This window comes from Gopherus evgoodei, chromosome 6 (genome assembly GCF_007399415.2).
Source record: "Gopherus evgoodei ecotype Sinaloan lineage chromosome 6, rGopEvg1_v1.p, whole genome shotgun sequence".
Classification (NCBI taxonomy): Eukaryota; Metazoa; Chordata; order Testudines; family Testudinidae; genus Gopherus; species Gopherus evgoodei.
The window spans coordinates 88,773,351-88,791,154 of NC_044327.1; the positions used below are offsets into that span (position 1 = coordinate 88,773,351).

Sequence of the window (17,804 nt, forward strand, 5' to 3'; positions counted from 1 at the left end):
TGACCATTGAGAGTTGGTACTGTGGAAATTTAACAGCAATTTGTCCTTCTTTTGCACATCAGCAGTGATGGTATGAAGCACAAAAACAACAGAGGCCAACTGCAGAACATAAGTCGCCAGATCAGCGTTCGAAGCAATAATGAGACACGAGATCTAATCTGTAACCTACAGTTTTGTTTTAATTTTTTTAATTAGACCTCAGCAAGGAGAGGGGGGTCAGCAGCTAGATGGGACAGCTCAATCTCCCAGTCAGCAAGCAATGCTGGTTTGAGGAGGGCGGTTTCCCCACTACAAAGAGAACTAATACTAGCAAAAGCACTAGTAAACTCTATTCTATAAACTAGCATTGCTAGCATCTAGAGGAGATCAGAAGAGGGGACTTGGGGGAAGAAGTGGCTCCCTTAAAACCATGTTATCAGGTCTCATGGCTGGTATTGTGGCTCTGTAACCAGCATGCACAACATTATTGTTGTCCTAATACTGAAAGCTACAATGGAAGTACTGCCTAAATGTGAATGTACCCATCACATACGCGAGCTTATACCTTTTATTTCAAAAAAGCACCATGGAATTTGTCCTTCAACAACAAATGTTTTACATCTCATACCAAAGATATAACCTATTAGTATAGTGCCATCTACTATCATGCTGAGGCAGTTCTTTCAATATCAATTCCAAGGAACAATTGCCACACACTCCACTTCCTGCACTGTTGTTTGCCATTCAGAACTTGTACACAAAACTATTAACTGTGCCTGACTTATGAGATCTGTCAAGATCATGACACACTAAAGATAGGCTAAATTTAAAGCCTAGAGGTCTGTACAAGTAGATATTCCTAATAAAGACTGACTGCGTCAATTCTGTATCATCGCCAAACACTCATTATAGTGAGAAGTCAAGACTTCCACTTTCCATTGATGCAATCATAGACCAGACACAGTAGAGAACAATTTTTGCTGATACAAAAAGTCTCCTGCCCTTCTTCAGCTAATATTTATCTTATCAGTTATTAATGTTTTTATATAGAGTTTGAGTATAAATACGTAAGCCAACTAGCTCTTTTGTGGCCATTAAAAGGAAATATGAAGGCCAACAAAGATTTCCTTGCAGGTAGCTATTTACAGCTGATGCACATTTTAGATTTCTTAATTTGATCAACAATAAGGGTAGAAAATGCAACTGAATGTCTTAAGAAACTCGATATTGAAACAATTATAAATGTAAGTTATTGTCACCCACGTGCAACCTCAGTCTACTTTTTATGTAACAAGAATCCCTTAAGAATCCAAACATTGTGCTCATCCAGTTCTAAAAAGCCTAAACATACTTTGATTACATTATTCACATTTTATATTGAACAAAAATTAGCCACATTAATTATAATCAGAGTGTCATATTTTGCTCAAGATCCACATCATTGATGCTTAATCTATATAAGCGAGAACTCTTAAAATACTACTCAGTATCCAAAATGAGAACCTACCAGACCACTGCTTGGCCACTTGCATTTTAGATTATGGATGTTCATAACTGCCAAACATCCAAATAGCAAAGTCTTACTTTCTCAATCTACCTTTCAAAATTAGTACTTTCTATAGTTAATCCAATCAAATACATTAAAACTGCAGCTTTTGTGAAAGGAATATTTATAAGTAGTAAAATTCTCACCTCACCCCCATTTTACAACTGTAAAAAACAAAAACACTCTGTTTTTTGAGCTTGCAGAAAGATTAAAAACATTGCTGCTTTTGTCCATTTATATATTACAAAACACTATCTGGTATTTTCCGTATCACATAACACACTCAAAGGATGACAAATATTTAACTGAATCCATCTAACATTTGCTTCACATTTTGTAGCTCTCTATAGCATTAAACACATGAAACCATACAATAATAATCCTAAAGCTAAAAGAACCCACAAGGTTTCCAGGCTTGCTGGAGCTGCTTCACTTTTTTGAACTCTATTCTATTAGATTCTAATAACCCATCACTGTAGTATCTGAGTTCCTTCCAAGAGTGCAATTAAGCAACGTGACTAACATTCATTATACGTTCTCTCATCTTCTCGACAGGGGAGAAGTGTGCACAGTGAAGTGTTTTGGACTCTTTAATTTAATAGTTCTACATTTACATGAATGGACATGGGCATGCGCATGCACACACACAGAGAGCTATGTTTATGTTAGAGAAGGCAAGGTCACAGAAACATCTTGCACCTGGAGCAGAAGGTGATTAGGTTTGTGATGGGCCCTACTTCCCATGAGAGTTCATTCCACAGACTTGAGTCAACTCCCAAGAAAACTGTCTACTGCACAGACGATCTTTACTTTTATTGTAGAATATTCTGTTGTGTCAGAGGAATGAAGAAGTTAGAAATGATCTCCATCCTAGATTGCATATTTATTATTTATTATCTTACATATGTTCCCTGTTTGGTTGCAAACATATTGCTTTTAAACCACTGACAAAAGATGACATACTATCACAAAATTCATTTTCCTTAGCCATTTACACCAAGCATTTTGTCCATAAATGTAATCTATCTATAAAGCTCTAGTGAAACATGAAAAACATCAACTTTGAGATAGTGCTTACCGTAATAACAGCCTTGCTCAGACAAATCGAGCCTCTGCAGCCATACTCCGTTTCATCTTCAGATTTGTAGTAACTTAGAGTGTTGTTTTTCAAAGCTACCCATCGGTCCTGCCACCCATGAATGTAGTTGGTCCACTGTAGAGAACAAACAAATAAACTTCAAAAAGCTGAGTAAGGTCTAAAAATAGTAAAAATACTGATGAGAAGACACCTTGTTTATTAAATTTCATGATCATTTAAAAACTACAAAAAGTTTCCTGAAGTTCTCTTCAAATGATGGATTTGCTACCCCTGGATCAGAACTGTCATCATTTTCATCAATCATTTGCGTTGCACAGTATCTTAAGACAATTTTGCTTCAACAACAATAAGACTAACATTGTGTCTTGTCTGTAGAAGCGGTAGCTCATCCAAATATAACAAAATGTTCATTACAATTAAGTGCACTGATGCAGAAAGAAGTTTAGTGAAAAATTAGAAACAAATTGTTAAAGCAGTTAGGTTTTATCTTTTTTAGGCTGAGAAGTTAATCTTTTGGTTTTAATGTTGCTAAACTTTCCATTTAAGTAGAACAGAAGGTGAGCTTTCATAAGAACTGTTTCCATAAGATAAATATACTGTTTAAAAAAAAAGTCTCATTCTCTAGATCATATAAAGATTCATTTATACATTTATTTCCCCTTCACAGCAAATTAAAACAGTTCTGTAGATTAAAAATCACCATTTTTACACTAGTAACTTAACGTTTGCCAAAGTCTCAAAGTCACTTTTGGGTACTAACAGTGTACACACTGACTCATTAGCTGCAGATTACCAAGATACTTAATATCCGTCTCTTAACCAGATTTGTCCAATGATGCCACAATTGTTTACGACATTGCATTCACATATTTACACGACAATGGAATTCTGTATTTAATATATTAATGACAATCTATCATAATTGGTCATACTTCCAAACAAAAAAACCCTAACAAATTCACTGAATGACGATTTGATCCTCAATGTATCTTGTATGTCTGATGTCTATCATCATGTCTGGACTGTAATATCTGGGTAAGTCTTACATGGTAATCTGTAAGACCCATGTCTGTTACATACAGCATTGGGCACACACTTTGGCAAACAAGTTCTCTCTAAATTATTCGGCTCAAAAGCAATAACCAGTTAGAAGAGGAAATACTATTTAGTGAGCAATAATGGGAAAGTGAGTACAAAAATGTTCATAAACTTCGGTAAAATTGTTCTTAAATGTTTACTAGATCATGACAGTGGTTCTAAAATGAAAATTCTCACTGAAGCAAGATGAGAAAATAATGAAAAACATTTTATGTTTCTGTCATTATAATAAAGGCAGAAGAATGGGAAAAGGGAAGAGACTCTTTCCTCCACTAACACAGCTTTGAACAGCTTTTGTTAATCAGAATCATGTGCTTATGACATTGGTCTGTTGCTAGGAAAAATGTCCCAAATTCACCATTATGTCTTCAACGTAGTACTGGACAGAAGAAAAGATCTCGGGTAAAGAAAATTCTACCTGCTTAAACAAGTGAATTTATTTACATGTGACACAGAAACTAAAAAGTCTGATATATCTTAAAATCTTTCTTAGTTTGTATCCACCTTTAAGTGATAAACAATACACACATTGTAAAAAGTGCTTTTCAAATGATTAAAATTTCTAATCAGTAGGACAACACATGGGGAAATGCAGGCATTAAATACATTTAAAAATCAACAAGCTTAAAATTTAGCTTCTTTTCCCCTTACTTGTGGAATAATGAGGGCTTATCTAGACTGAGAAAAGACCTCAAAATAGCTATTCTGCACTAGCTCCTCATGTGGACACTCTTCTTCCACACTAAAAGTGCTTTTGTGCTGCTGAGAGGTAGAGCACTGGGAGTTAAACCTGCCTTCATAGAGCACAGTAGGGAAAGCGCTGTAGTCTGTCCACATTGAGAGCTTCAAGTGCACTGGCATGGCCACATTTGCAGCACTTGCAGAAGCACTGGGAGCAGTGCACTATGGGCAGCTATCCCAGCATGCAAGTGACTGCAAAGTGCTTTTCAAATGGGGTGCGGTAGAGTGTGACAGGGAATGGCTGTGTGTATGTGGGGGGAGAGAGAATGGGTTTTTGAGGTGCTGAGAGTGTGTGACTATAACAGTGTTTAAAAGAGAACTGGATAAATTCATGGAGGTTAAGTCCATTAATGGCTATTAGCCATGATGGGTAAGGAATGGTGTCCCTAGCCTCTGTTTGTCAGAGGCTGGGGATGGATGGCAGGAGAGAGATCACTTGATCATTACCTGTTAGGTTCACTCCCTCTGGGGCACCTGGCATTGGCCACTGTTGGTAGACAGGATATGGGGCTAGATGGACCATTGGTCTGACCCAGTACGGCCGTTCTTATGTCAGCATTCTGTTTTGTAAGTTCACACCCCCTTCTCCACCTCCCCCAACCTCTCTCTCATACACTGAAAGCAAACAGTAAATGTTTGCTTCTTCTTGGCAGCCAGCTTCTCCTAACCAGAGCTCTGAAAGGGCATTTCTGCATTCCTGCAGCCAATTTCACAAGAATGACAAGAGTTGTCACTTGACTTAAGGCGATTATGGGATGTTTCCAGGGGTTGATCACAGCGCAGTAACACAACACCTTGCTCACACTGGCACTGCGACGCTCCAGTGGGGGCGCAGCAAATGTTATTTCACTCGCCAAGGTGGAGTACCAGCAGCGCTGTAGCTGTGGAATCAGAGCCCTCTATGTGCCTTGCCAGTGTGGGCGGAGAGTGAGCTAGGGTGCCCGGGGCTGCTTTATTGAGCTATAACTCACAAGAGCAGCCAAGGCTCTAGCTATTTTGCATTAACTTCCCATAAACTTCCTCTATAGACAAGCCATAAGCTCCAGCTTTTCCCTCCTGCAAAAATGATGAAATCCTAAGCACCTAAGACACTGCAGGGAATGCAAGGAAATACAACCTTTTACTGCTAGTTTGGAGTCGTTTTGTTTTTAAAAGGCTTTTTTTATATTTAATTCCTATTTGCCAACTAAACATGTTATTATGCAATAATTTCAGTTAAGTGCATTTGCCTCTCAGGTATTACAGAAGATATTAATTAAACTAGCAAAGAAATTAAAGTTAGCCAGTCACTCACACAATACCTTCCAGCAGGTTCACTGCAACAGGTTTTATCATATTTCATAATTCAGAATATTTCTCATTATGTGTTTTCACTTGGAGGTTTACAGGAAAGGCAGTAGCTGTAACATGAGCATATGCACTACAAACAAAACTCTAAAAAATGCACATAGTGCATATATAATAATACACAGATGTTTGGGTAACACCTTGGGACTTAGCATACAGGATAACCAACCATTAAGACCTAGAATGCAATTTTTAGTCTCCATTTCATTTTCCAATATTAAAATGGATGGCATACTACAAACAAATACCAGATTTTTACTTAACGATCTGGATTGCCTAGTAAGAAGGTAACATTGCAGAAGTCTTAGGCAATAAGCCACATTTCCAAACCAAATCATCATGTAAAAAAACCACTGTACCTCCTGTCCCCTCCCCAGCATCAGACATGAGATCCTGCATATCAGTGTGCCAAGGCCAGCCTCCTCTCCTCAACATTACTCCCCTCTATGAGCTCAGAAACATTTTTTAGTTGGAAAGAGTTCATAAACAGAGCCCTACTCACTCAAAAAACATAGTACGGTAGGTTTTTAAGTATATAGGGGAGGTTCACAGGTCATGGGATACGGAGATTATACATTTGGTTTTGGTTTAAACCCCTCATTACAGTGTAGAGTGACAGAGAGATGCAAAAACAACATTTTAATTCTCTGGACATTTGGATATATATTGAGAAGTTACTTTCTGCTACTGAAATGTTCACTCAGAATATTTAGTCTTTAAAATTGAATTCCCTAACATCACCTCACACGTCATAAGCTGTTTTATTAAATTTACAGTAAGAAAAAGGCAGGAATAGGTTTAATCCTCTCCATCCAACCCCATCATAAACATAAGCAACATAATTTTTTTTTGTTTTTAAAAAAGCAAGCATCCATGCAATTTTCCCTTCTTCTCCACCCCTCCACCCTGATCTTCTGCTATCAGGGTATTTAATTGCACTGTTTTGATGCTGGGACTAAAGGCCATGCCACTCCTCTTTGACGTATCCCTATTGATTAGAAGTGATTTGTATGTGCACATCACATACTACTACATCCTGCAAAAAAGTCTTGCAAAGGAAAAGCTTGTTTGGTTGTTTGTTTTCTTGCCAACCCGAAGAACTCTCCCTCTTCCCCATACAGGCTCAGCGTGGAGTCCAACAGCAGTCACCACAGGTATCATTACAACCTTGCCCGCAACGCCCACTACCTAGGAGAAGATTGCCAGGCTCCAGTCAAAAACCTGATGAATGGAGATGCCCTCGCTGCCAGCACTCACATTCTGCAGGATAATTATTCTAGTTACAGACCCTGCCGTCCCAAAATTTACACTTGGCATCAAGGGGTGCGGATCGAGAAAGAAGGGAAAAGGGGACGCTCATTCATGACGAGGATGCCTCCTCATTTAGGAAGGGAAGGAGGCGAGACTCCCCCATCCGTTTGGAGGATGGATTTTAAGACAGTCTGCATAGCCTCTCCGCGAGGAAGGGCTCCCCGCCCCGCCTGGTTTACAGGAAGGAGAGCACTGAAAGCGGCGCTCGGCTTCTCCCCGAGAGAAGGGGGGGAGCTGAGAGTAGTGCGGGGGTTCCCCTCGCAGCAGGGAGGACTGGAGGGGACGGCCTCGCGGTGTGTGCGGGCCGTTACAGCCCCTCCCGCGGGCTAGGGGTGGATGTTTTGCTGCGAGTGACTCACTGCCAGGCTCCCTAGGTCAGGCGGCCGCTGCCCCAGCCAAGCCAGAGTCCTGTATCCGCGAGGGAAAAGGGGTGCGGGGCTGCCCCTCGGAGGGGTAACCCCGGCGAGACAGGGGATCCTAGCTCGATTCTGCCGGGCAGAGCGGGGGTGCGCACGGTCCTCACCCGCCCGGGAAGGGGGAGGCTCCGAGTCCCCCGGGCGGAGGGGGCTGCTCACCTTGCTGAGGACCCCGCAGAGCTCAACAGGCGGCCCGGACTCGGTCTCGGGATCCTCCTCAGAGCCGGAGGAATTCCAGCTCTGGTTGTCCGACATGGAGACACCGCTCGCAGCCACCACCGAGCAGGGAAACAGCGAGCGGCCCCCGCCCACAGCAGCCTCTTCCTGCCTTGGGAACGGGAGCGACGGCTGGGGGGGCACTACCTGGGCGACACCTCTCGGCTCCCAGGGGGGCGCCAGCCGCGCCTGCCTTCTCTGCAGCTGCCGGGGCCGCGGCTCCGTGACTCGACTCTCCGCCTCTGCCCTCACTGCAGCGCCGCGGCCCCGACCTACAGCGAGAGCCACAGTGCAACGGACGAGTGACTGCCCCCGCTCAGAGCGCCAACACAGCTGCTGCCGCCATCTTAGTTTAGGCAGGAGATTGCTCTCTGCCACTATTTACCAACTCCCCCCAGCCCCACTTTGGAGGGGCGCATTACTTGCTGGGAATTGTAGTCTGGAGGGAGGGGCCCGGATTCTGATGGCGAGATGCATTATGGGAATACCCTCATGGAGCACTGCATCCTGGGAGTTGTAGTCTAGGGTGGGGGAAGGCTTCCGATCTTGATTTAAAAGCTAAGGACAACCATTTTGGTTCGGTTGCGTGTCTTCTCATTACGGCCTCCGCGCCTCCCTCCCCCAGTTCGCTAGTCGGCGCTCGGCCAGGTGCGTCGCTACCGCTTCACTTCGGCTGTCAGTTGGGGCTGGCCTCCCTCCCCTCCCACCAGGCGTAGTCCTTCGGGGAACAGGTTCTGTGTTTCCTCCAGTTACAAACGTTTCCCTTAACCAATATGGAGGCGGGGGGAGGGAGGCACTGAGAACACAGGAAGCGGGGGGGAGAGCAGTGGGGAAGTTAGGTGCCGCCAACTCCGAGCTGAGAGACAGCAGGGGAAGCTCGGAAGTGATGCTTTTTTCCCATCCACAGGTAAAAACAGCGTCCTGGGCACGCTGGGCTCTGCCCACTTTTCGTGGGGTCGGTACAGAAAGGGCTGAGACTCATGCAGGTCACTGAGGAGCTGGGACAGAAAGAGGGAAAGCAGCAGCCGCCAAATAACTCTCTACCCAGTTCCCGCCTCCGCTCGAGAGAGAGAGAGAGACTTGGGGGCAGTAGGTGTGCAGGGGGGAAAGGCCATTCATAGCACTGTCCCCTGCCCTACTCAAAGGAAATGTGTTAACCTCTGAGCGGCGGTTTGGAAAGAAATCCTTTCTGCCTCTGTGTGTGACTCTGACAGTCTGCTCTTCTGGCATGACAGGACATGTCTGCACTGCACACTAGAGCTATGTTTACACTAGCACTTTTGTCCATATAACTTATGTCACGGGGGCGGGTGAGACAAGTACACTAACAGAAGCACTAGTGTGAGCAGAGCTCTGTGGACAGGAGATGCTCTCCTGCCAACACAGTTATCATCACGTATTGAGAATGGTTTAATTATGTCCACAGGATAGCTCTTTCCCATCAGCCTAGAGCAGCTACATGGGAGATCTTATAGCAGTGCAGCTGCATCAGTAGAGCTGTGCCTCTGTAAACTCTCTAGTGTAGACATGGCCTTAGCCTAGGCTCTGGCTCTGATTTGAGCCCAACCATGCCCCCCTTCTATCTACACACACATCAGTCAGATTCAAGTCAGCAAGCACTCAGGACCTAGATCCTAGGATCCTTTTGGGGTGGGGAGTAGGTCAGAACCCAAGTCTTGCTGTGAGACTAGTCCAGGTCCTATTATTTTGCAGTATGTATGAAGGTCAAGCTGTGGACCCTAGTCAGAAGGTCTGCATAGTGCAGTATGGTCCTATGAAAGCTGGTTCCAGGAATTGTAAACCAAGTTGTACAATACAGTGTTGAAGCTCAGGGAACACCAAGTCCAAAAGTCCAGGTCCAACAAGCCCATTTTTAGTATGTAGTGTAGAGATACCTTCAAGGTTTAATTACATATAGTGCAGTGGGCCCCAAACTTTTTATGTCATGCCCCTCTTTACCTATAATCTGTCTATGCCCCACAGGAGCTGTGGCTGGGGCTGCATCCAGGAACCAGGCCACGGTCAAGGGCTGGGGCTGGGGCTGCAGCTGGGAGCTGCGACCTGGGGCCAGGGCTGGGCTGTGTTTGAGGCTGTAGCTGCTGGTGGGCCAGAGCAGAGCTGGGGGTAGACAGGGCTTGGTCGTGCTCCCTTCCCACCCCCTATGGGGACTGGCCCGGGCCCTACTGTCCTCTGCCCCAAACGTTCCTCTGTGCCCCCACAGTTTGGGGATCACTGATATAGTGGTTTCGTTTAATTTTGATTATCTTGCTACAAGAAGAGGAGGCAAATTGTATGTTGGTGGAACATTATTACAAACTTGGCACTCAAAAAAGAAAGTCATGCTTTATATTTGTGTAATCGATATAGTAAACTTTTAGCTACATAATATTGTACAGTTCAGAGAACAAAATGACAAATATTTGTGATTTTTTGTTGTTGTTTTTCAAATCACTTATGAATGAATAGTGTAATGGCAGGCCTACACTACAAATTTACATTGACACAGCTGCAGGTGTGGTGAAGGTGTGGCAGGTGTGGTGAAGACGCTTTAAGATGATAGAAGAGAGCTCTTATCAGCTTAATAATTCCACCTCTGTGAGAAGCGGTAGCTATATCTGCACGAGAAACTCTCCCATTGATTTAGTGTTGCCTACACGAGTGGGTGGGTGTTAAGGTCAGTATAAATGCTTTGCTTAAGCATGAAGATTTTCACACCCCGAAGTGAAGTAGTTATACTGATATAAGTTTATAGTGTAGATCTGGCCTAAATATAAACAAGAAAAGGGTTAACAAAACATACTTATGTATATTTACAAGGTGAGCAATACCAGTAGGGAAAAATTGCCAAAATAGTGACTTACAACTTTACTGTTTTACAAGTGGATGTAGAAAATTGTCAGTGTATTGAAGGCTTATGTATAATCAGTTTTCTATTTCATCAGTGTGTAAAATGATCTGTGTTAAAGAACAAATTTTGAATAAGGCAATCCATTTCACTTTTCAGACATGTAAGTTGCTGATGTTCATGAGTCATTGAAATGCTATTGTAAAACTGCATTTCCTCTAAACTGGGGAACTTATGACATAGCTTGTGACTTTGTAACAAAGACTGTATTTAAAATGTGATCTCCTAGCATTGGTTATATAGTTCACGATGTGCATTTTGCCCATTTAAGACCACCAGAACTAATGCCCGCTCATAATAAGTAGTGTAAGGGCAGGCCTACACTAAAAATTTACATTGGCGCAGCTGCGCCACTGTAGTACATATTATGAAGACGCTCTAAGATAATAGAAGAGAGCTCTCCCATCAGCTTAGTAACTCCACCTCCATGAGAGGCGGTAGCTATGTCGGCAGGAGAAGCTCTCCCATTGATGTAGTACTGCCTACAAAGGAGGGTAGGTAGGTGGGTGGTATAACTGCTTCGCTCAGGCATGAGAATTGTTTACACGCTGGAGTGACATAGTTATACTGATACAAGTTTATAGTGAAGACCTGGCCTAAATATAAAGAAGAAAAGGGTTAACAAAACATATACTATGAACAGAAACTGAGTACCAAAAATAGAATTACTTCCAGGTTGGCAAAACTGACAGAAAAACATATCCTCATTCAAGCAAGTTTTACATCTAATGTAAAATTGTGCATGTAATGAATCTTATGGTCAAACGTTATTTTAACATCTTACAGGCAGGGGCCCAAATAAACAAAGTTTAAAAAAAAAAAGAATTAAGATTGAAAGTGTTTGATTTGAGTCTGGCTTTTTTTTTACATTGGCTTTTTTTTATTATTATTTTTTTTAAAGTCCACCTTCAAAAACACCCCAATGGTACAATGTCTGGCCTTTCCACAGCCATATAACCCTTCATTCTAAAACATTGTAAACATTTAAAGCTTTTATTCACACTTTTACCTGTAACTCACCCCCTCGATGATTTATCCTGGTCCCCTCCATTCTTCTTAGCGCCTTTTCCTGATTCTTTGTAACTGTCTCCATGCTCTACTTTAGTCCCTATCACATCTCTTCAATGTCTCATGTTCTGCCATCTCCAGGTCCTGTGCCCCATATGTCTCCCAGTGCTTTACATTCCTTTCCAGATATTCCCATACCTTTCTTTTCTTCCATGCACCTTTTTATTTTTCATGGTACCCTTATCCTCTTTTCCATGCTCCGTTTTAGTCCCCTGTGCAGCCTTGTTCATGCCTCCCTCAGTGCGCTACACTCTCTCATGGCCTTTCTGGTCTCCAGCATTTGCTTTCCATGTCTTACTTCCCTTGGTCTCCTACCTCTGTTCCATGCCCATTCTTAGCTTCTCCTCCAGAACCCCCATTTTCAGACCAGGGTCCATGTGATCGCTTGGTTCCCTACTCCAATCCCTGTTCCTTCTGGTCTCCTAGATGGAAGTTGTGAGGAGCTTAAAAGCTAGTTTTATAATGGGAAACTAGCATCAATCGTGGAGTAGCTACTGTTGCTCCATAATTATGATGTATTTGATAAAATACAAGAAAATTAAATACAAAATAGCATTTCATAGTTCTATTAAATAAAGCATGACATTTGTAACAGATGATCATTAGAGCCCTGCAAATCTGCAGATATCTGCTTTATTTCTGCAGATCGTGGATCAGATGCAGATACAAATTTTGTATCCACACAAGGCTCTAGTGATCATGATTTATCTTTAAAAAGAGTAAGTTTTAAATGTATGAATGATTGGTTCACTCACTTTTTCTTCAGAGCTTCTATCTTTTTCTTATTTTCCGATTACTGTCCCGTTTCCCTATATGACTCTTGATCTTCTTTTTCCAAATCCTGCATAAAGACAGGTTGACGTGGAGCCTTCAGGATCCTGTGTTCTTTCAGAGAGATCAACTGATAATTGTTCTGACATTTAAAACCATTTAAAAGGCTGTCCTTTAAACAGTTTGTTTAAAAAGCAAAATTTTTCTCTGATATTTAAACTGCTTTTAATATTTTTGAAAATGTGATTTCTTTCCAGAAAAGAGAACACAATTTAGGAATGTTTTAAAGTGAAAAATGAAATATTTTAGAAGTTCTTTTGCTGAAAGAATATGCAGAGTATAATTGTACATTTTTCTGTACAAACGAGATTGCAAGTGGTTGTACACCTTTTGGCATGCCCTTTGCTAGTGAATTTTGATCATGGCAATTTTTTAAGTAACCTTTTCTGGCTATATTACAAATTATTCAACATTTGTTTTCTGTGGTTCAGATATATTAAATAATATTGATAAGCATATCTGTATACTGCAAACCAGTGGATTTCATTTGAAGAAGTATTGTAATGCTATATAAAAATTGAGACAGAAGGAGAAACTGCAGATAACAAAACAATTCTTTGTCCTCAAAGTAAATATGGAAATCTTCAAGCCAAACCAATTTTTCTAGCCAAAATTATAAAGGAGCTAAAAACTGAGCTTATAATAGGACCTGATACAGCCTTATCTTGGGAGTATTGATATGTATGTGGACAGCACTTAGTGGAGTTCAAATAATTTAATAATAGATGATACCATAATCATTGACATTTTTTCTTTATTATTGTTTGTTTTCAAATACTATGTTTCAGAAGAGACATGCTTTCAGACATCTCTGAGAGGGCCTGATTATCAGAAAATACTGAGCCAACTGTTCTTTTAATCAGGTCTCATTAAGACATTTCAACTTCAGCACCCAAAATCACTAGTCCTGTCTGAAAATCTTGGCCCAGTTTTATATTCATATATTCAGCTGTATCAGCATATCACATCCTTAGCAATTTACAATTTTGCAATACAAAATTGGGATAAAATATTTACATTTCTTTAGATTTTTCATTACTACCTCTAAAACATAGGCTACAAACATGTAACAATCTCAGCTCTTCATCTGAATGAGTCAACAGCAAACTGAGGATGTTAAGTTTGTGTACGCATACAAGCTACTGGCCATGGCTACACTGGCACTTTACAGCGCTGCAACTTTCGCGCTCAGGGGTGTGAAAAAACACCCCCCTGAGCGCTGCAAGATACAGCGCTGTAAAGCCTCAGTGTGCTCCCAGCGCTGGGAGAGCTACACCCATAGAGGATGTGGTTTACGTGCAGCGCTGGGAGAGCTCTCTCCCAGCGCTGGCACTCCGACCACACTCACACTTCAAAGTGCTGCTGTGGCAGCGCTTTGAAATTTCAAGTGTAGCCATACCCACTGTCTGTCACTATCCATCAGTGCTTTCTGCCAGTTCTAGTCTTGTAAATCAACAGGGGATTGAAACTGACAAGAATCCTGTTTTCCCAGTTCTTCAGAAACCAGAGCTGTTGTAAATTTCAAACCTCTGTGGATCAAAAGATTGGAGCTTGTGACCCTGTGACCTGCATATTGGCATGTGTCTTTGTTTGTCTGTGGTTTAACACAGCTGATAGCTGTTCCCCTTATAATGATTAAACTATTTTTAGAGGGCTTAAAGAGGAGGTTACTTTTGAGCCTATCAGCCAGTGTTCTTTTTGTACAGGAATCCTCAATAGCAAAGGGTGAGATACATTAGGCGCATAGGCATCAATCAGAGAGAAATCTGGACTACAATGTTATTATTTTAGGTTAAAACAGTGGTCTCCAGTCTTTTTATGCACAAGATCACTTTCTGAATTTAAGTGCTACCCAGGAGCTATCTCGCCCTTCCCAGAAGCCCCACCCCACTCACTCCATCCCTCGCTCTCCCACACCCTCACTCAGTTTCACCGGACTTGGGCAGGGGATTGGGGTTTGGGAGGGGGTGCAGGCTCTGTGCTGGGGCCAAGAGGTTCGGGGTGTGGGAAGAGGCTCCAGGCTGAGCCTGGGGCAGGGGTTGGGCTGCAGGAGGTGGTGAGGGGTGCAAGCTCTGGGAGGAAGTTTGGGTGCAGAAGGGGGCTCTGGGATGGGACAGAGTGTTGGGGTACAGGAGGGGGTGAGGGGTGCAAGCTCTGGGAGGGAGTTTGGGTGCAGGAGATGGCTCCAGGATGGGGCAAAGTGTTGAGGTGCAGGAGGGGTGTGTGGGCTCTGGGAGGGACTTGGAGTGCAGGAGGGGGCTCCGGGATGGGCAGAGTGTTGGGGCGTAGGAGGGGGTATGGGGTACTGGCTCCAGGAGGGAGGTCAGGGCTGGGGCAGGGGTTCGAGGTGCAGGAGGGGTTTGGGGTGCTAGCTCTGGGAGGGGGCTCAGCTGAGTCAGGGGCTTGAAGTACAGAAGGGGGTTTAGGGTATAGGAAGGGGCATAGGGTGCTGGCTCCGGGAGGGGGCTCAGGGCTGTGGGTTGGGGTGCGGGCTCCCGCCGGGCAGCACTTACCTTGGTCGGCTCCTAGTCAGCAGTGCAGCAGGACTAAGGCAGGCTCCCTGCTTGCTCTAGCCCCATGCAACTCCCATAAGGGGCCAATGCGCCCCTGTAGCCCCTGGCTCCATGCGCTGTCCTCTGCAGGCACCACCCTCCACCTCCCGTTGGCCACAGTTTCCTGTTTCCGGCCAGTGGGAGTTGCAGGGGCCGTGCTTACATGTGGGTGCAAGTGCAGAGACCCCTGCCCCTTTTCCGCCTGCCAGGGCCGCGCTAGGGCATGGGGCAGGCTGGGAGCCTGCCTTAGCGACAGCCCCACTAAACTTTTAGTGACCACTGGGTTAAAATATGTATACATCCAAATAAAGGATAAATCAAATATGGTAGTTTGAATTCAACAAAATGCTAGACTTGGCAGAATAACTTTCCAATATGTAAATTCTTAATAAATATTTTAATAGTATTGAATTTTCCTAACTCTGACTAACAGAAACAGATGGACATATCTCTTCTGTTGCTGCCCTAGAGATTCAGCAAGTAATCAGAACTATGCATTTGGGGAACCTGCATGGGTCTATTGACTTATGTTTTCTGTTTTATGTACATTTATCAAGATCAGCTTATTCCTGTACTAGGATGGTTGTAATTTAATTATGTAATGATGGGAAGTGTCCCTATATGGCCCTCATCTCCTTAGACCTTTGCCTTGTCTCCATCTATACTTCGTTTTTATTATATCCTGCAGAAAGTAAGGAAGCAGGTGCATGAGATGTGTAGGACTCACTCGTGGAGGATTGTACCTAGTACTTTTGCCCAAGAATATGCTCTCCTCACGTATGTGATGAAGCTTAATTTTGTACCCTTCTCTGAACTTGGTTCAAGTATGTTTAACACCAAAGCTCTGATCTCTATTCTCCAGTCCAGGATGTAAGTGCCACATAGTTTCTTTACTTTTATAAAACACACTCTAAGCAAATGGACTAGTAGGAACCTACCTCTCAGAGATCCAAAATAATATCTGTTAATGTTTTAGCATATTGTATTTTTAGCAGTGAAAAGTTGTTAATGTGGTAAGACTGAATTACATCCCCACCACACACAAAAAACCAAAAAGTTGAGCTTTTGACAGCTTGCAGTCTGATCAATCTGTTAAGTTAAAGGAAAAGCTGTGATTATCAATTACTTCCTTTCATAGCATTATGTTGAGGCACTTAGCCTATTTGCCTGCTATCCTTGTTATTTGCCTTGGCTCTTGAGTCCTTTGCCTGCCCCAGGAGTGTAGCAAAGTGGGGAGGAGGAACAGTAAAATTGTCATGACAAATATATTTATTGGGATAATTCACTGCTTTCTGAATCCCAAAAGAACACTGATTTATCCCCACGCCCTTATGGCTGTGCATTGTAATCGGTGTGGTATTTAACTCTTTTCTGATGTTTGATTGAGCTAAGCATGAATGCGGCTTTAGTGTTTAACTAAAAATGAATTATTTAATTGTGGGATTTTTTTTTAAAAGGTAAATATTCTTGTCTGATTTTTAATCTCTGGTACTGGTAGCTGGGGATTTCTTTAGGATAATGTTTCACATGCCTATTTACGTAAAGGCCTTAATGTTATGTACGTTCTTCATCTGAGAAATTCCAGTATATTTCTGAACTCATGCCTGTGTAATTATAGGTGGAACTGACATTGCTTAATACTTTCCATTAGAAGACTCTTTTCAGTTGCTTGTAAATTTGCAAAACTTAACCATTTGGGCTGAAATTTCCTATTCCAGGTGTCTATCCGAGTCTGAACTCCCACCCACACCACACCCCCATAAATTCCAGGTAAAATGGTTCATCTATTGCCATGAAGGATGTTAAAGAAAAATATGTTATTTTCCCAAAGTTGAAAAATTCCTACAAGTGTTTTACTAAAAGGTCTAGTGCCTCCAAGCTTTGGAGCAGAGACTTGAAATTCAGCAGGGGCATTGCCCTGGGCCAGGATGTGCCTTTTGCTGTCCTTGTGAAAATCCATACAATTAGCAGAATTATAAGACACTGAAAATCACCATTTGGATATGCTCAGTAGAATTTAAAGTAAAATTCTCCAAACAGGTTCCATTCAGTGCACACGTGGATGTTGCTCAAGAAGTGAAGCAGGACTGAATAGCAAACTAAAGCTTTTTTAATAAGACGCTTCAAGTTGGGTACGCAAAATCAGTGAACAGTTTTGACAATTTAATCTCTGTGCCATAATTCCCCAGGTGTAAAATGCAAATGATAATAGGGATGAAAAGAAATTCACTAAATCAGATATTACTATGAGCACCATAAAAAAGCCCACAAAGAGACTGATAGCTCAATATTCAATATAGAGTTGGGATTGTGTGCAGTAAATAAGGCATGACATCACACATTCACTGATGATGATAAAAGTAAATATTGAATAGCTGCACGTTCATTGAGCTTCATCCACCCTGTGGAAAAAAAATAGCCTGTGATCAAGGAATTAAAGCCTGTATCTAATGCATTTGCCGAAGGGGAGGTGGGTGAATTAAGGTTGCGTGAGCAACTTCATTGCTGCATTTTCTAACTTTTGAGTGCTTAACTTTGCAAACTTAATACTCCTCACACAGTTTTTGTATGTAATATATTAATATTGATAAACTAATTGTGAGGTTGGGCACATTTTCATACTTCTGGCTGCAGTCCTAGCCCTATTGAAGTCAAATGGGAGTTTTGCCAGTGACTTTAAGGTGTGGGGGGCAAT

At 42.4% G+C, this 17,804-nt stretch overlaps 2 protein-coding genes across 6 annotated transcripts in view; one reads left to right on the top strand and one right to left on the bottom strand.

Moving 5' to 3' along the window:
* Positions 1-8,111, bottom strand: part of CERT1 (ceramide transporter 1) — a 141,953-nt gene extending 133,842 nt beyond the window's left edge. For 2 of the 3 annotated variants that reach the window (XM_030566401.1, XM_030566399.1), the window contains exons 1-2: positions 7,697-8,111; positions 2,604-2,738 (exon numbers count right to left, since the gene is read on the bottom strand). In XM_030566401.1, the coding sequence (XP_030422261.1) occupies positions 2,604-2,738; positions 7,697-7,792 (231 nt within the window). In that variant the 5' untranslated portion in view covers positions 7,793-8,111. The remainder of the gene's footprint in view (positions 1-2,603; positions 2,739-7,696) is intronic. The other variant, XM_030566400.1, reaches the window with a different exon arrangement.
* Positions 8,112-8,330: 219 nt separating this feature from the next.
* POLK (DNA polymerase kappa) overlaps positions 8,331-17,804 on the top strand; it is a 105,281-nt gene continuing 95,807 nt past the window's right edge. The window contains exon 1 of one of the 3 annotated variants that reach the window (XM_030566396.1): positions 8,331-8,401. The gene's annotated coding sequence lies outside the window, so the exon portion shown is untranslated. The other 2 variants (XM_030566398.1, XM_030566394.1) reach the window with 2 other exon arrangements.